The sequence below is a fragment of the Protomyctophum bolini genome (genome assembly GCF_963924005.1).
Source record: "Protomyctophum bolini genome assembly, chromosome: 11".
NCBI classification, from domain to species: domain Eukaryota; kingdom Metazoa; phylum Chordata; class Actinopteri; order Myctophiformes; family Myctophidae; genus Protomyctophum; species Protomyctophum bolini.
The window spans coordinates 21,234,565-21,254,960 of record NC_137872.1 but is presented as its reverse complement, the minus strand read 5'-3'; the positions used below and the strand labels follow the sequence as shown (position 1 = coordinate 21,254,960).

General features: G+C 44.5%; 1 protein-coding gene across 2 annotated transcripts in view; it reads right to left on the bottom strand.

Moving 5' to 3' along the window:
- The window catches only part of caskin2 (CASK interacting protein 2), a 97,653-nt gene that overhangs the window by 31,015 nt on the left and 46,242 nt on the right, over window positions 1–20,396 (bottom strand). For both annotated transcript variants that reach the window (XM_080776104.1, XM_080776105.1), the window contains exons 4-8: window positions 11,774–11,871; window positions 11,224–11,369; window positions 7,069–7,164; window positions 4,444–4,574; window positions 1,045–1,153 (exon numbers count right to left, since the gene is read on the bottom strand). In XM_080776104.1, coding sequence (XP_080632230.1) covers window positions 1,045–1,153; window positions 4,444–4,574; window positions 7,069–7,164; window positions 11,224–11,369; window positions 11,774–11,871 — 580 coding nt within the window. The remainder of the gene's footprint in view (window positions 1–1,044; window positions 1,154–4,443; window positions 4,575–7,068; window positions 7,165–11,223; window positions 11,370–11,773; window positions 11,872–20,396) is intronic.

Here is a 20,396-nt window from a genome sequence, read left to right as displayed (position 1 = left end):
TTTTTTTGTCTGGGGCCCACAAATGGGTCCCGACCCAGTGTTTGGGAACCAGTGGTCTACACTGTGTCTCTGTGTCACATGGATTCAAGCAAAATGTATAAAATAAAGTTGTAATCTGTGATTTTGCTATATAGTCTGGAACTACACCTTCCGTAATCCGAGCAAGACATTTCCTTTCACAAAAATATATTTTAAAATATCTTTCCATTTTGTTTTATTTTATTTCTATTTCTATTTCTGCTAAGCAGCAAGCTATATATGCTTAGAGGATTTCGATTTATATTAGGAAAAAGAACAAACACCCACACACTGTCTTCAAATGCAGTGAAAAGATAGGTTGAAACGTTGCTATGTTTTTTCACTGCATTTGAAGACAGTGTGCGGGTGTTTGTTCTTCATTGTCGGGCCTTGCGTTTTATTGATTTATATTAAGACGAATTTGCGTAACTGTAAAGACGAAACGGAAGTGGAGAGGAGGCTTCACTTCCACAGTATCGCTTGCTTATGATCAGAGATTCCAGACTGTGTGACGGAAGCAGACGGTTGCGAGAGGCAACAGTCTGCTTCCAGACTGTGTGACGGAAGCAGACGGTTGCGAGAGGCAACAGTCTGCTTCCAGACTGTGTGACGGAAGCAGACGGTTGCGAGAGGCAACAGTCTGGTCACACGAGACTATCATTCTAAACTAAAATGCTGCTGTTGTTCAACCATAACTCGCAGATTAACCTGTGCTTTTGTGAAATATCCGAGACGACCATTAGGGTTTTATGGAAGAAGTTTCTGAACTTGTGTTCCATTGCCTATATGGCTGCTTCAAATTCTATTAAAATAACCAATAACCACCGGAAACAGCCGATCTTCAAGCTTAAAAACAGTGGTGGTGACTGAGAACTTAACCCATTAAGCTTGCTATTTTTCAACAGCTAAAGTTTAAATAATGGTTAAACGTGGTCAAACGCTACGGTGACAGGGATGCGTTCCAGGTCTTAATGGGTCAAATCCATGCATGTCGACGTGGTGTGTCCTGTCCTGGGATGGACTTACATCTAGCAGCAGCCGGACAACCTCCGTCTTGCCATAGAGGGAGGCCTCGTGGAGGGCGGTGCCCGCCTTGGTCGTCTTGTTGATGTCGATGCCCGCCTTCAGCAGCAGGCTGGCATACAGGACGGAGACAGAGAGAGAGAGAGAGAGAGAGAGAGGTTAAAACCCAGATATGCAGGCTTTGTTGCCATATCATATGCATATACTGTAGGCCCACAGGGCTGCACTCTCTCCTCAGACATGGCTTAAGGAGGACTTTTGTGATCAGGGTTTGCAGTCTGACACGAAGGCCGCTAAATCTGAAGAGATCTAGTAGGCCAGTGTACTAGGTCGTCCCCCCCCCCCTCTGAAACAGTTCCAGGGGGTCCAGAAATGCATGCAGCAAAAGGATTGGTAGTCAGGAACGAATTAACTGACCACGGTGAGGATTCAACAGTGCAAACCGGGGACGCAGAAATAAAACGCTGCATCAAAGCCGTGCACTAATCGAATGCATATCAAACTGGGGGTCCTTAAAATGTTAAAAGGTTGAGAATCACTGCTCTTTAGTCTTTAAAGTATGATAGTCTAATGGTCCTCTGTTGAGTGTCTGAGGATTGAGACAGACAGACAGACAGACAGACAGACAGACAGACAGACAGACAGACAGACAGACTACAGTAAATACATGACACAGACACTCCATTTCCATGGGAGACTTGTTTTACGGCGAAGCCTGCACAGCGTCTGGTATCTCTTTGTCTCAGCGAGGTGCCACACACACACACACACACACAGCTCGAATGCCAGCTCTCTTTCAGTCACAAGGATCTTGGTATTAGGCAGGAATGTGAGCGGGAATTTCAGAGCCGTTCTGGGAATTTGAGGCACGGCAGGCATATTGCGAGAGTGCTGGGAGAGCTGCGAGCGTGCACGCGCACGCGCACGCGCACACACACACACACACACACACACACACACACACACACAGTTGACAGGCCCCACATCCCCCCTGTGCTCTGAACAATCTCTACATGACATCCTCACATGACCCATTTGCTGCGTTCTAAAGCAGCTCATGGATATGATAAATATCAGATATACTGTACCAGCTCATATATATACTGTACCAGCGCATAGATATACTGTACCAGCTCATAGATATATAGTACTGTACCAGCTCATAGATATGAAAACTTGTGTGCAAATCTTAGAATTAGTAGTCTTTCCCAGTGATGTTTTTTTACTCAAATCTATGCTTCTGGGCGGTCCCTGGAACAAAATATTTTGAGATGGGAGTCTGCGAGACTGCGACTAAATACATATCATTTTGGGGGTACTTGACATGAAGAGATTTGAGAACCACTGACATAAAAACATACGTAGTTCAGAAAGCTTTTTTAGAATCAGCTCTTGAAGGGGAAAAAGTATAAAAAAGGATGACATCCCATACACAGTGTCGCTCGCACGCACGCACGTGGTATTTGTACTTTACATGAGTACATTACTATATACTGTACAATAGTATCTCCACTACATCTCAGAGGCAAATATTTAACTTTTACTCCATTTATTGGAAAACTTTAGTTACTAGTTACTTTGATTATTATTACAAAAACATACATTAAACACTTCAGCCCTATATAGATTTCGGCCATTTGAAAATAGCCGAGGTGTCGCGAATCGCAATGCGACGCATTTTGAGCTTGTAATTCTGCAATTTTCCAAAAAAAAAAAAGTGCTTTCTACTTTTGGTACTTTAAGTACATTTTGATGCCAATACTTTTGTACATTTCCTCAAATCCATACTGAAAAAAACTTGTAACAGAGTAGTTCTAGATATATTGATACTTTTACTTAAGTAAAACAAAACAATACTTTTTCTACCACTGATAAGTGGAGTGGACCGTCTAATCCGGCCCTCGTAACTGGCCCATATAAACTCCTGGGAAGACGGACACGCATTAAGAGTGCAGCGTGACTGTAAGGAATGACAGAAGTGGGTCATAATAATGGCACCGTCTCGCTCCGCTAGAGTCTCTCTCTCTCTCTCTTTCTCTCTATCTCCATGTCTCTCTCTCTCTCTCTCTCTCTCTCTATGTCTCTCTCTTTCTCTCTCTCTCTCTCTCTCTCTCTCTCTCTCTCTCTCTCTTTGTCGCTCTATGTCTCTCTCTCTCTCTCTCTCTCTCTCTCTCAGGCTGGTGGCGCATTGGTTGGTAGCCAGACATGGGAACACACTGTACCAGCAGTAGTTCTCAAGAGTTTATTTTTCAAAAAATTTAGCTCTGGAGTCTGGACCACAAGAGCTACAGTACGATTGATTTTCAAACTTTTTTAGAGAGGACCGACAGTTTGATAATGCACTATGCCACGGGGACCCCCATTTTCCAAACCATTTTTGGGACCCCAAACTACCCTGTAAAAAACCTCAGAGAGTGTACACATGCCACAGAACCACCTGACAACAATATACTGTACATATTTATTTAATGTAAGAAAGCAAACACATTATCTTATACAGTATTTACTATTTTAAATCAGAGCTGCATTGATTAATTGGTGGAAGTCCGTCTTTTAGATTAATATCATCTCACTGTCATCTGTCTGAATGCCATGTGGAGAATGGATTTGTTCTGATCATGGACACGTAGGCCTATATACAGTATATAGCTATTTAACATTTCAACCATACGGCGGGTAGCCTACATATCCTCTTTGTCAGATGTAAGTGCAGGTTCATTTCATGATGTCGTCATATTAAAATGATTCCCAGGCTTTAGTTTGGCTTTAGTTGGCACCAAACTTGATTGATCTCAATGTAGTAGCCTACAGCCTACACAGCTACAGTTGCCCATATTATAATTAATTAAGGTGAGCTGGCTTAAAACTATGACTGGCCGAATTGCATGCGCTGATGCCATAATGTGGACTTCTATTTTTTATATACTGTAGGGCTAATTAGCCCTAGTGACTCCGTCTGCTGTCTGTCTGTCAGACCGGCATGTCTGTGAACCATAGAATGCATTAGAGCCAAAAGCCAGTCGGGCCGGGCCGGGCTCACCGCGCCGTTATATTCATTTTCCAATGTGAATTTCACCCAGATTGGACTTGGTTCAGCGGTCCGTCTGTCTCTCTCTTGACTGTCTTAGTTTACATTATGATACGGTTGATTATGCTGCGTGTTTGGTTTGGTCGTGTAAACTAATAATTAAAATTATTTGTTTATCTTGTCTATCCTTGTTTTATATTAGGTTTTTGTGCTCATACAGTACATAATGTCCATGCATACGTATGCTGTTGCGTTTGTTTTTTCTGTCTATTTGTAACAAAAAATAAAGTGCTGATCATAAAAAAGAAAAGTGCTTTTTGCAAGCTTGGCCGCTACAAATCTCTTCCAGTGGATCTTTGGGGAGTTGCTCTCACCGTATGATGTCCTTGTGCCCGTTGCGTGCAGCGAGGTGCAGCGGCGTGGTGAAGCCAGAGTCTGTGGGCTCCTTCCTCTCACCCTCCAGGAGCGCTACCACCATGTTACTGCTCAACAACAGCTGGGCCACCTGGCCACGAGAGAGACAGAGAGAGAGAGAGAGAGAGATGATTGAGAGTGATGAGAGGATGGAGGGAGGAAGCGAGGGTGAAGGGAGAGGAGAGAGAGATAAATGAGAGATGAGAAGAGACAAGGGGTCATGCAAGAGATCGCAAAAGTTAAATAAAAAGCCACAGTTGGGAGGAGAGGAGAGAAAGAGAGGGAGCGAAATCCAATCACATCATAGAATTATGACAAGTTCAAGCTGCAGAACAGATAAACATGCACGGCAAAATCGAAAAATATGTGGACGCACGCGCACACACACACACACACACACACACACACTTGTGGGACTTTGGGGGCTTGCGTGATTTAAAGCGAGCCCCCACCCCCCGCAGGTGACCGTGAGGTAATGCCTGAGCGACCTCAGCGCCATAAACGGTTCCAGACGTTTGGCTGCGACTCCGCGCAGCTCTGCTGGAATGGCCTCAGTGTGTAGGCCTACAGAACATTAGGAAGGAACGCCTTGCCAATCCAGGAGAACACGTTCATTTGAAGGCTTGGGAACAACAGATGCACGACAAATGTTTCGATGTTTGCCGCGTATGAATATGCTAGCGCTTTGTACTAGTGATGCCGTAGGTAGCGACAATAGTACGGGTCGCTAGCATCAGCTGTCGGTAACATAGCCCTGTCTCATTGTCAACAGAAGATGTGGAGATCTCCTGATGCTCCCCTACAGAGTTCACTATATACGGGTTGTGCAAGGACGCGTTTTGATTGGCCAGCACGCTTGTGCAAGGACATGCTGTGATTGCCCAGTAGCCAGCGGGGAAAGTGCTCCCGCAAGAACATTATTTACTATTCTCTGCCTATAGGGTCGAAACTCGAACGGCCCTGAGTCGGCTCAAGCAAACTTGAGCCACGCGAGGCACCACCGAGCAAAGCTAAACTAGCAGCACCAGTTGCTGAACATTGCAAACGGCGGGCCTCAGTCGCGGTCAGAAACTATACTTTAGGCAAGAGGCACTTCCGTGTTGGCCACAGAAGCAGCCCGTGGTTATAAGCTCAACCCAAATAGGCTTTCGAATGTCGCCAATAGTACTAAGCAGTAGCTAAATGCGCTCACTGTTACTAATGAAGCCTACTAGATGAGGAGAAAGAGAGAGATGAGGAGAGCAGCTGCCATTGGCCACTCCCTGACAGCACCACACAGCAGCTGATGTCTGAAACACACAGAGACCCCCTGACAAGTCGCATGTGCTCACAACATACACATACATGTGCCCAACACGCACACGCTTTCTACACACGTGCGTTTGTATTACTATATTACATTGGGAAAAGCCAGCGGATTATTTCTAACCTGTACACAACCTACAGGAAATACATATTTTAGCGTGATGATTACGTTTAAAACACTGTCTGGATGTAATACACTGTCTGGATATCATCTTGAATGAGATTAAAACTACTACTCTATGGCTCCGAGACATGGACACTTTCAAATAAATTAGAGAAAATTAGAGGCACTTACACCCGCCTTCTAATGAGAGCGCAAAATCTGTCTTGGAAGAGCCACCCATCGACTAATCTAATATACGGCAACCTTCCCCGTGTTTCTTCACTAGTCCGATCCAGAAGAACACAGTTTGCCAGCCACTGCTACAGAGCTTAACCTGACGCTGCCAGATCCAAAAAGCTTGCTACACAAATTTGTTTCACAGCTTATTTGGATCTGGGATCTCGGGAGCCAATTCGATGACGGGGCTGTTCCTTTTTTTCAATATACTTGGTAGATGATTGGATGGGGCCGTCTGTCTATCACCGTGTGGGCGTGCAAACACAACCAATCATATTGACGTGTCTGTATAGCTTCACATCCGGTTTCGCACATATCCCGCCCTTAGCTCACGCTGATTGGTTCGGTACGAAGCAGATATTGGACTCAGCTCAACTCCGTCAGAGATCCCAGATGAGTGTTGTGTTGGGGAATATGTTTCCCCAATACCGCCCTCATCTGGCAGCGTCAGGTTAACAGAGCTGACAATGAGGTTATATCTTCCCTTCTTCTCTGGAGTCCTGCCTCAAAGCAGACCAGAGGTAGAAAACTGTCGTTCCCTGATGTCATCGCTAGGGACACATGCATCAGTAAGCAGGAACTTGGGATGGCAATGAAGGACCGGAAAGTCTGGCGTGGCATTGTGAAATCTATGATTTCGACCACGGTCGAAAAATGATGATGACAACAGCCTGTTGTTGATGATGAATTATACTATGAGTGTGTGTATGTGTGTGTGTGTGTGTGTGTGTGTGTGTGTGTGTGTGTGTGTGTGTGTGTGTGTGTGTGTGTGCGTGCGTGCAATAGAGAGAGAGATATGTGGGTCTGTTTCAGTTATTGTTGGAACAAATTGAAGACAGTTAAAAGGACAAATAGAACAATGTCCATGCACACACACACACACACACACACACACACACACACAGCTGGCTGGCGTTGCAGGAGGAGGGTCAAAGCTCACCTTCACCCTGCCAAATTCACAGGCCAGGTCCAGCGGGGTCTTCTTGGCCTTGTTCACCAGGCACGGGTTCGACTGGTGCTGCAGGAGCATCTCTGACTGCGGGACAAACACACGTGCAAGCACAAGCGCGCGTGCGCACACACACACACACACACACACACACACACACACACACACACACACTCACACACACACACACAACACGTCAATGCTACAACAATACATTACAAAAAACATCCATGTTTAACCTCAAGAATACCTAAAAATACAATCAGAAACTACAAGGTGATACAACCCTAAGTAAAGGGGCAAAGTGCTACATTGATATAGACTTGTACAATATGTACAGAATTAAATAAATATATGAGCCTACACAGAGACAAATATTGGAGAGTACATAAAGAGGTGATCCTTTTGAAACTTCTCAGGGAATTTTCAAGGCTAATTGTGGGCTCGCTACAGCGAGCACACACTAGTTATTGCCAGCCTATATTTATACTTCTTTATTCCGCCGTTTTTTTGACACCCTACTACTTCCACATACTTTATGCTAGAATTTTAGTTCAAACTTCAAACTGTTCAGCTCTTTGCAGTTATGCTTGCTTGCATACAACTTTTTACAAAGTTTTATACTTTTTATACTTTTTAACTTTTTAACTTTTTTTTACATCCTTTATAATGAGAGTCGATGGAAGAAAGGTCCCATTTTTCACAGTTAACTTTTTTGAGCTCTTATTACTCCGTCATACTTTCACTTTGAAACTTCATTCAAACTTTATAATGTTGATCTATCTTTGAACTTTCATTGGTGAAAAAGTTGTTTTGAAAAAGTTTATACTTTTTAACATATTTAACTTTATTTATAGTTTTTTCCTGCCATTGACTTTGTATGGGATTTATCTCTAAATCAACCTCACTTTTGCAGCCTCATTACTCTGGCATACTTTGTCGTAGAAACGTGATTTAAACTTTAGAACGCTCACACGACTCTGGACTTTTTCGTGGTTCAAACCGTGTTCGATTACGTTAAACGGTTTTTCCGAAATCGCAGTTCAATCGCAGGCCGTTTCGCGTAATTAGTGCCATTTTAGAGTGCGGGCCTTCTTTGACTAGAGTGTGGAGACTGAAATTCTTTCCTTGAAAATTTACCAAACAAATTGTCGTCCCGGCCAAAGTATTCATTTTACACGCATGTTCTTTGGTCATTTTGTAGCCACACATGTCCTCTTTCACACAATGTGACCACCAAAGTACAGAGACATACAGAATGTGAACTACGGCCTTTTAAGTGACACAAAAACAGTAAATCTGCTCATTGACCTCCATTGTATAATTCTTACGAGGAAATTATCGCGCTGACAATTCTTAACTCGCTCTTATAACCACATTTTCAATCGTACCAACACCACAATCGCACATGGTGTACCTCAATATCTCAGGCCACTCACAGCGAAAAAAATATTTGCATTCGACTTTTACTTTTTGCGATAGAGCAATTTGTTCGGGGCATAGTTTCCTCCATCCAGGACCATTGAAATCTCCCAGTCATAGTGCTGGCAAGTAGTAGAACTCTTTTTACTTCCACAGCTGAGACATATAAGGGCTTAATTACAGGGCTTGACATTAAAGTTACAAGATCTCAATGAGTTGCTCTGCCATACCTTGTGAGCTTGTAGGTCTGCTATTTGTGCAATTAGGCTAGACACATGCAAGTGCACGCACGCACGCACGCACGCACACACACACCCTGTCTTCGCACGCACGCACGCACGCACGCACACACACACCCTGTCTTCCTATTGGCTGGCCTTTACACAGCTCTCGCAAGTGCGCGCACGCACGCACGCACACACACACCCTGTCTTCCTATTGGCTGGCCTTTACACAGCTCTCGCAAGTGCGCGCACGCACGCACGCACACACACACACACACACACCCTGTCTTCGCACGCACGCACACACACACCCTGTCTTCCTATTGGCTGGCCTTTACACAGCTCTCGCAAGCGCACGCACGCACGCACGCACGCACGCAAAAAAATAAAAACTTTTTTTTTTTTTTTTTTTTTTTTCAAAATAAAAATTGAAAAAAATTGAAAAAAATTGAAAAAAATTGAAAAAAATTGAAAAAAATGAAAAAAATAAAAAAAATTGAAAAAATTTGAAAAAATTTGAAAAAATTTGAAAAAATTAAAAAAAAACTTAAAAAAATGAAAAAAAGAAAAAAAAGAAAAAAAACGTTAACTTTTTTTTTTTACTTAAGATAAAACTTTAACTTTTTTTTTTTTTACTTATTAAAAAAAAACTAACTTTTTTTTTACTTATTAAGAAAAAACTTTAACTTTTTTTTTTTTATGCAGTTATTTATGCTTATTCTTTTTACACATTTTATACATTCTTTTTTTTTACTTTTCCTTCAGCTTTAATACATTTTCTACTGTACATTATATACATTGCGTCTTTTGGCGAGCCCACGCAGTTTCTGTAGGGAACTGCTTTCTAGTTAGAGTCTGGTCTGCTTCATCTCTTGTTCCATGAACAAGAGATGAAGCAAGACAAGATATTTACCCCCCTCGGTTGTAAATGAGGGTACTACACACCGTAGCCAGGTATTTGATCTGAGGTTTAGAAGTTTTTTATATTGTTGCTGTCAGGCAGAAACCTATCATTTAACTTTGTGTTATAAACATTTTTTTTATGTTTTTTTTTTTTTTAACTTTTGGACATAGCCTATGAGGTTTCCACCCAACAGAGGCGGTTAAATATATATATATAATATATATACTGTATATCGGCTGTAGATTGGCTGTTTTTGCTATTTGTTGTACAACGACGTATAGTTTACAGTATATAACTGTATAAGGCTTAAAGTGTTTATTCCATTGCATGGGGGGTTGGTTTAGTAAAAGCATCCAAGTGTTTGGACTTGTGCTGTAGATTAGAATGAGTGGCTATGATTTCAACACGTTCCCATCGGTGGCAGACAGGTTAACACACGGTTCTCCCTCATTCATGCACAGCCCCGGTGTGCGTGCGTGTCTCTCAGTCAGTCTCTCACGCGCGGCGCGACGCACGCACGCACGCACGCACACACACACACACACACACACACACACACACACACACACACACACACACACACACACACACACACACACACACACACACACACACACACACACACACACACACACACACACACACACACACACACACACACACACACACACACACACACACACACACACACACACACACACACACACACACACACACACACACACACACACACACACACACACACACACACACACACACACACACACACACACACACACACACACACAGGCTCAGGCTGGCCTAGTAGACCCAGAGGGGGTGGAAGGAAGCACCGCCGTGTGTGGTTCTCCATGATTGGAGGTATTGGGCGGGGGCGAGGGGGGGGGGGGGGTACATGACTACAGTATTCCAAAGAAAGAGAGAAGCTTATATAATACAGTGATAGGATTGCACAAGGATCAGAAGGGAGAGAGGGGCCTGCAGCGTTCCCCAAAACAACAAAGTCAAACTTGTGTTCAGCTCCGGCGAGGTCAATGAGAGCAACCTGCCGTCGTTGTGGGGGAGCAAAGCCAACAAACGCAGCGCGAATTGCTGCTGAAGTTCCAAGATCTCCTAACGTGAAGAACATCAAACAATAGTAAGGACCGCCTCTCTTTCACCTCTCATTCGCCTCGTCGCGCACAGTTCTTTTACTTACGAGAGCGCTGTGAGGTTGCCTAAACAACGAGATGTGAGGTAGCGTAAGCAACCAGATTCGCGCCGCAGAGCGTACCGTCACATCTTAACCGATTCCATGCCATCATTGACTCCAGCGCTGTGGTCGGCAGTGCCAACAGAATGCACGGGAAAGGCAGCGAAGAAGACCCCGTGAATCGGCCCCGTGAACCCGGAAGTAGTAATCGGCCATTTTCACTACTTCTATTTGTATTCATTTTTTTTATTCAATTATTAGAATTTATTTTATTTATTTTTTTAATCTGTTGAAATATTTTTTGTCTGTTTTTTAGGAAACTCAAAAAAAGGGGGGACACAGTATACGCCAACGGTATATTTACTCACAACCAAAAAGTAGAGTTGTGTGCAGTCAGTACTCACCACCTCATAGTGTCCGTACTGCGCGGCCAGGTGCAGCGGGATGTGGCCGTCCTGGGACGTCCCGTTGACGGAGGCCGCGGAGCGCAGCAGGGTCAGCACAGAGTCCGCCTTGCCCTGCCAGGCCGCGTAGTGCAGAGGCCGCATGCCTGCGTTCCAGACCAAAAATTATAAATGAGCTTTCATTCCATTAAGACCTGGAACGCATCTTTTGTTGCTATTAGCGTTCTAACTTCTAACCACTTTTAACCATTATCTTATTTTATACTTTAGCTATTTTTTAATAATCATGAAAACGAGTTTTTAACTCATGAATCAACTTGATTCCCTGGAACAACATATTTTCAGATGGGGGTCGGCGGCCAATTACATATAACTGGGTTCCTTGACATGAAATAGTTTGAATGCAATAGACAAACTGTCATGATTTAGAAGACTGGTCTCAGGTCTCATAGTTTATATAGGGATTTGAGCTAAAAAGCACTATTATTATTATTTATTTATTTTAATAATTTTTTTCTTCAAAATATGCCGTCTACAGAGTCTGGTATACCGTTGCTGTCCTTGACATCGACGGTGGCATGTGCCTCCAGCAGTGCGTTGAGCAGTTCGCTGGTCCCTGTGAGAGCCGCATGGTGGAGGGCCGAGAACCTGGTGACACACACACACACACACGTACACACAAACACACGCATACACACGAGAAAGAAAGGAAGATACATCAGACATTAGATTACATTCAACATTTGTACTGTACTGTACACACACAAGTTCACTATGCTGGGAACCAGCATAGTATTACACACGCCGCGTTGTGAGCTTGTATATCTGCTATTTTCACTAGTTTGGGAACCACATGGTCTGAGCCATAAACAACAAGCCTTCTTCAATACTGCGTTCAAAACAACACGGATTACATCTGCCTCCCTGCCGGCTGGCTTTCATTTAATTAAGACTCCCCACGGTTCACTGTAAATTCGCTGAAATGATGAAAACATTCAATAAAACAAAAGGACCTCATTCAATAGGTCGGGGAGGGCCGCAAGGCTATAAGCAGAAACAGCCTCTGTTTGCTACAGGCAGGGTGGGCGGGGCTTAGGTCTGGGCACACACACACACACACACACACACACACACACACACACACACACACAAACAGTGCTAGTCCACTGGTTCTCAACATCCTTGAATGGGTTCCACTCATAGAGTATATATGAATAGAGAAGGCACCCAGAGGAAACCCTGAGCCGAAATGGACATAGTGGCCAAATTTGGTATTGCAGCTCGAGCCAGCGCTGGTCCGTTGACTATCATTGCGCACGTTCATGTGATTGGGGCCGTGACACGTGAACGAATGTTTCATACGTGAACGCGCACAAACGGCATAATGATAGTCAACTGCAGCGCGTTCATGTGTTTGGGGCAAATCCATCCCAGAATGCACTCTGTTCCTACCAGGAAGGAGGAGTGAAATTGCCTCATGTGCTTTTGAGCAACTTAATGCAAGTGGATGGGAGGATAACTCGGGTGTCTTCTCTATTCATATATACTCTAAGGTTCCACTCTGGGGTCCCAAACGGACCATTATGGGTCTGTTCTGTAACTCATAGGGCCCTATGTTGTACCCCTTTGAATTAATAACAAAATCCAATGATTTCTTCAGTAATCGTAAGAAATTCCATAAATTAGGACAAATAGTAGTGAAAATAGCTATAAATAGCTGCTATTATCACATTATCACTATAGTTTTGGTCCTGGAGCGAATATCTAATTTCAGTTTTGGGTCACAGGTTGAAAAGTTAAGGACTTTAAACTGCATACGAGGGCCGTGCCGCTTGTCGGGGCACGCCGACGCACAGCGATGCCCCGCCTACCATCCTGAGCACTGATTCACAGCACACTGCATGTCGAGTCCAGACACTTCACAGATTAATCACTGCATGCTTTATACGCACGCACACACACACACACACACACACACACACACACACACACACACACACGCAGTGGCACGCACGCACGTCTGTACTATACTCGTGCGGACATCAAGATTTTAGGATGGGGATTTCATGAATGCCATAAAAACAATTCACCATCTTTAACACTGAGGGTAAAAGCCTGAGAAAAAAAATAGCTGCTCTTCAATCTCACACAGATCGCCTATTTTTGGTAGAAAACCTCTAAACCCCTATCCTAATCCTATAATTAATGTCCTTTTCTAAAGTTCTGCTATACTCACAAGTCACGCACGCACAGTTACTTTGTTATCATCCTCCTCCAATCAAAATTCAACATATTTGGGGAAGTTTTTTATACTCCCCATCGCATGCCACTTGCCGCCGATGGGCTGCGGGCAAAGCTTCTCCAACACTTTAGAGCTCTGATTTCGTCAATCGGCTCCTTTCAGTGAGAGTTTCCCCCACAATGACAGCAAACTGACAAGCACTAGCATAGCGCCCTGAGGGACTCCAGTCAACCACATAAGTGGTTAAATCCATGCATGTGTCCTATATATATATATGGACACCAGGGTCTCAATGTCTCAATGCTCACAGCTGCATAACTTGAGCTTTTTTTTAAAAGAGTCTATTTTCAGCGCACTACACCAGCGCGTGACAAACGATAAATGGGGGGTTATAACTCAGTCCGGCTGGGTGCTTTTAGCTGGCACCAAGGGGCCAGTGAGGCGCTCCAACGTTGAAGCGCTGGGCCCTAGTGGTAAAAGGAAGGACTGCAGGCGGACCCGTTGATTCATGACGAGGAAACCCCGTGCAGCTGGGCTTTAACATTGAGCGCTGGAATGCACTTCCGCATTGGACCACCAAAATTTGGTAGACGTTTTGAGACGGTCCTTCCGGGTGCTTCAAAGCGCCACTGAGCAACTTCCACTGACATGAATAGCGGAGGGAGGGGGCGGAGCTTCGCGCCAGATCAGTCTCTATCCTTTTAATACTCTATGGCTGGCACCCATTAACCTCCGTCTGAACACAGCACTTCCTGTACCCGTCCAAGGGAGCTTACGAGGAAAGGTCGCCAACGTCATTTTCTCTACCCTGCAATTCCAGCCGTCAGATTCGTCACACTGGGTGGCAAACTGCAGCCGAAGTCAATGGAGCCGAGTGGACAAGCATAATATGAGGGGGGGGGGGGGGGGGGGGTGTAGCTGGCGGACACCATGGCGGTGAAAGACAGTGTCAGGAGAGAGAAGGGGAGGTAATGGGTGGGGTGGGGGGGTTGAGGTAGACAAACCCCTCCTCTGTCCCATAGTGGTTCTGGGCCCCTGTTCTTGCTCCTGGGGGCTCCTGACCGCACTCCAAACACCCTAAAAAGACCTCTGTGTTCTGTGGTCTCCCCCTCCCACGTCTCTCTCTCTCTCTCTCATAAATTGACTGGGACGGTACAAATAGTTACAAAAATGTCTAAAACTTTCTCTCGTGTTCCTGGGAGAACGAGGCACTCCCTGAACTCGCCTCTCATTGCACTCGCAGAAAGAAAAAGCATGAGGGGAGATATTTATGGAAGGTCTCCCTCTCTCTCTCTCTCCCCAACCAATGTTGGGTTGAAGTGTCATCCCCATTCACTGGTATGCATCGGGGTAGGATATCGCACGCACACGCACACACACACACACACACACACACACACACACACACACACACACACACACACACACACTCACACACTCACACACTCACACACTCACACACACACACACACTCACTCACTCCAGAGCTGGTAGGAACAGAGAGGGAGAGTGTAAGAGGCATTCCTACTGATAGTGTCACATTCCTGGGAGGACCTGTCTGTCTGTCTGTCTGTCTGTCCGTCCGTCCGTCCGTCCGTCCCAGGGGACCCACAAAGGGTCCCTGACTGTCTCTCCCCCAGACTGCCTGTCAGTGTCCGGATGCTACAAGCACACTTCCAGTCTCAGACAGTAGAGTGCTAAGCTGCTCAGCAAACACCAAACACTGCAGTGTGGACACAACTACACACAGGGCATCACACACAGTGTGGACACAACTACACACAGGGCATCACACACAGTGTGGACACAACTACACACAGGGCATCACACACAGTGTGGACACAACTACACACAGGGCATCACACACAGTGTGGACACACCTACACAGGGCATCACACACAGTGTTACACCACAGTGTGGACACAACTACACACAGGGCATCACACACAGTGTGGACACAACTACACAGGGCATCACACACAGTGTTACACCACAGTGTGGACACAACTACACAGGGCATCACACACAGTGTTACACCACAGTGTGGACACAACTACACACAGGGCATCACACACAGTGTTACACCACAGTGTGGACACAACTACACACAGGGCATCACACACAGTGTTACACCACAGTGTGGACACAACTACACACAGGGCATCACACACAGTGTTACACCACAGTGTGGACACAACTACACACAGGGCATCACACACAGTGTTACACCACAGTGTGGACACAACTACACAGGGCATCACACACAGTGTTACACCACAGTGTGGACACAACTACACACAGGGCATCACACACAGTGTTACACCACAGTGTGGACACAACTACACACAGTGTTACACCACAGTGTGGACACAACTACACACAGTGTTAAACCACAGTGTGGACACAACTACACACAGTGTTACACCACAGTGTGGACACAACTACACACAGGGCATCACACACAGTGTCCGTGCTGTCGTGCAGAAACCACTGTATCTCAATTCTGCTTCCGGTTCATGGGCCATGAATTTGCGGAACAATTCCTCGGCACGGAAGGGACTATAAACAATTCTGGCAGTTAAGAGTTAAAGGACTTATAACATAAAATTCAACTTTTTCCATTTCTTTTGTGTTTTTGGGGCTCCCATGTGTGTTTTCTATCCCCACAAATAACCAATTTTGAACAATCATATTATAGGTGCTTTAATGGAAATTGCTCTCAGGAACAGCTCAACTGATTTTTCTCCTCATGGTGATGTCATCAATGTCACCCTACTTTGTATAATTCCTCCTCTCCTTCAGTCTTCAGTTCCAAATTAGCATTTCCACTTTGTTTACAATGTCCACCATTGGATTTTCCAAGCTGGCATGGAATGGAAACAAGCCTGATTTTATCATTAGACTGCATTATTAGTAAACATTAGACTGCAGTATTAGTAAACATTAGACTGCAGTATTAGTAAACATTAGACTGCAGTATTAGTAAACATTAGACTGCAGTATTAGTAAACATTATACTGCAGTATTAGTAAACATTAGACTGCAGAATTAGTAAACATTAGACTGCAGTATTAGTAAACATTAGACTGCAGTATTAGTAAACAAGTACAAAGGCAAGAATAGTAACAACAACTTCCTTTCTTGACTTAAGCAAATACAGAATATCAACCACATAAGCATTAAGGTCAAGCCAAATATCAGTCCAGTGGTTTGAACCTAATAATAATAATAATGAGTCAAAGCTCAAATTCAAAGGCAGAGGAGCGAGGCGTGACAAGTAACAACTTTGAGGGACATAGACAAACTATAAAAAAAAACATTTTAAATTGCACGTTATTTCTGCTTTAAATAAATAGACAACATATAACTGGATAAAAGGTAAATAACGGGTGCAGTACTTAGTTTAGACAGTTTTTGGTTTAGACTCGTCATTGGTTAGACCAGTCATTAGTCCTACAACTACAACCTATCGCAAACCCTCACCCTAAACCTAACCTCCCACGGGGCAGCACACCTAAACCTAACCTTAACCCATGTCTAACCAATGACTAGTCTAAACTAAGTATGCACCCCGTAAAGTACACATTTTTCTGGGGAAACCCAAGGACCCCACTTTGAGATCCACTGAACTTGGGAGATATTAATACGGTACATTACCCAGCATTCCCCTGTGCAGGATTCATTGGGGTTGTGGTGCCTTTAGGCTGCAAAGCGAGGAGACAGTGCTGTGTCAGCCTCTCTATACCAAACTAAACTCTGCATGTTAACTCAACTTTCAAAGGATTTATTTTTACAGTGCATGTGTGCATTTAACAGTGCATGGCTTAGGTTAATTCCCCATGTTGCTTTTATGTGCCAATGTTTTTCCCCCCTTAATTTCTTTTTTTTCGTGACAGAATACACCACAGAGACACAGCTTTTACGCTACGACTTTTTTTTTTTTTACAAGGATTTCTTTATGAGTTCAGGTTGCGGTACGTTGGCACATGCTAAACAATATAGAGTCTGTATAAATAGTCCCACACCGACAACACACCCCCCCCCTCTCCTGTAGTCACTGAGTTAAGCAGTGTGTTTGGCATGGCACGGACTGTCAATAAACCATTCACTGCTTATGGCTGCATGGGCAAAAGGAGCATTCTAAGCCGTGTTAATGTTCGTCGACTACCTTTTTTCACTGACAAAAAAGCGCACAGCACACCAATCAGAGGGAGTAGACCGAAACCTTGCCATCTTACAATGAGCGTTGTTGGTGAAGAACATTACGAAGATATAGCCTACAGTTAAATATGGATGAAAGTGCTCCTTTAAGAAGTCTAAGTGGAAGAAAAAAAGGCCTCACTGGTACACAGACAAGCCAGGGGCTTCACAATGCATGCTAGCACACAGCCTCTCCAGGGCTTTTTGTAAACTTAGAATTTCAGGAGTACTTGTCTAAATTAAAGCAGCACTCGTTGCCATTGCTGCTAAGAGCTACTGTGCGTTAGAGCAGTGGTTCCCAAAATGGGGTCCGGGGACCCCTAGGGGTCCTTGAGAGAGTTCCAGGGGGTCCCCAGCTAAATGATAATTAGGAACCAAATGGACCCTTCTGTAACTGTGTAGTGTGTACAGAGTGTACACTCTGAGAGTAGAGTGTGTATTTGTACACTCTCTGAGTTAAATTCACTTTGATTTTACAATATACATTGGGGAGATAGAAATGCCATTACATGGGGGACCTCACCGTAGCTTGTAGGCACTGTCGTTACAAAATGACCACAGCTTCCAAACGACAATCCTGGAATACGTTTTTTTTAAATACCATTAGCTGTACTTTAAAAGGTAGGGATGGTCTTGTTACAAGTAAAAGCACGGTATACAAAATAAATGTTTGACTAAAAGCACTGGCATAAAATTGTACTTGATTTACCAAAGTAAAAGTATAAAACAAGTGCTTAAGTGTGTGTTTTTTTTGTACTATTTATGTAAATAAGTAACTCAACCTGCCCATTGGGTAGAAGAAACATATTATGCCGTTAGCAGAATGTGTCTGGAGAGATTACTAGTAGTAACTAGATTACTAGTAGTAACTATACATCAAATAAATTTAGTGGAGTAAAAAAGTACAATATCTGCCTCTGAGATGGAGTGGAGTAGATGTACTAGGAGTAGCAAGTAGAAGTATGCTCAAGTAAAGTCAAAGTACTACATCCATCCATGCATCGCTGGCATTACGGTCATCCAGCCGCCTGTCCCGGGACCATTCCAGCAGCGTTCTCCATGGAAACCACACACACACAGTGGCACAGGCCCCAGGCGACCGGCTCGCTGCCTGGCTGACACGCACAAGCACACGCACACGCACCCACACACACGCCAAGCCTGGCGACTCAAACACTAATTTGTCTCACAGGGGAACGAGGGCAGGAGGAGAAAAAGAGAGGCCCTTCTCTTCACATGTTACAGCAGCACAGCGGGACAGGACGTTTGCACATTTTGGCTTTTCTCTGGAATGGGGAGGGAGTGCGGCAATGCGCGCGCGCGCGCACACACACACACACACACACACACACACACACACACACACACACACACACACACACAGTGTGCAGCTACAGTAAATGAGTTAGGTCATGTCTAATATTATCCGCCACACCTCCACTAAGTCGGCATTGAGTAACAGGCCGTCCGTCCGCCCGTCTGTCTGTCTGTCTGCCTGTCTGTCTGTCTGTCTGCCTGTCTGCCTGCCTGCCTGCCTGCCTGTCTTGGCAACAACATGGTACTAGGCCTGTCACAATTATTACATGGTCGCCTAATCCTAATTATTTGAGATAATGGCAATTTGCATAATTCAATAAGTCAATCATTTCCATGTTACAAAATGAGCACACATTGTCAAGCCAATTTAGAAAAATAGCAGATATAGTTGATCTACAAGCTTACAACGCGCTTGCAGATCAACTATTTCCGCTATGTTGTAATGTTTTGGAAAGAAGACATTAAAATAATGTCATTGATGGAGAATAAGTAATTTTTGGGGGGTGAACTACTCCTTTAACTCTCTTTTTAAACCTAAAATGGCAATGTCTCTTGGAAGGACCAGGAAAAGAGTCGTCACAATGTCTGTTCCTCAAATGATAAGATACCTGCGGGGACATTTGGTCCTCATACAGTAAGTACAAGCACACGCACATGCACACACAGAGGTGGGAAAACACCTAATTATCTGTCGTCTCTCAAGACATAAGCTAATGTCGCGCCCGCCCCAAAACATATCATCACATACGTCTAGAAAGCCACACGTAATTTCCCATGCAGCTCAATTCTCCATCCTTCCTCCAGCATGGCCATCTCTATAGAGTCCAGACAGCCTGGCTGTCATCAACCCCACCGCACTGAGCTCTTTGTAAACAGCGCTATCTAATCGCCACGGCATCTTCTGGCCGAAGCCCACCCGCTGACCCCCTGACCCCAACGAGCCTCCCCCTCAAGCCCCCCTTGTCCTCAGAGACTCTGACGAAGCGCAGAGGAGGGGGCAGAAAGAGGGGGAGGTCTTTTTTGGACGGCACTTAAACATGACCAGGGGCTGCATGGCTCAGTGATATACAATGTGCCAATGTCGGCGCTCTGCTTTTTTTCTCTCTTTTTTTTTTACTGCTCCCTTGGGGGTCATGGGGGTTTATCTAAGAGGGTCCTCACGTCTGCTTGCTCTCCAGGGCTTTTGTGAGACTGTTGACTTAGGCAGAGAAGGCTCCGACTTTGACAGTTGTTTTGTCCGGAGGGGAGGGCTGGTTATTAAGTAATTTGTATCTCTGCTTGTAAACAAATCACGGCACTCCGTTAAATGCTTAGAGTGTTCATTTACACTCCCAAAGTTACAAGTGAAATACTAATCGTAAAATATTAATAGAATTACAGATATATAATAATGAAACGTGAAACACTTCAAGAG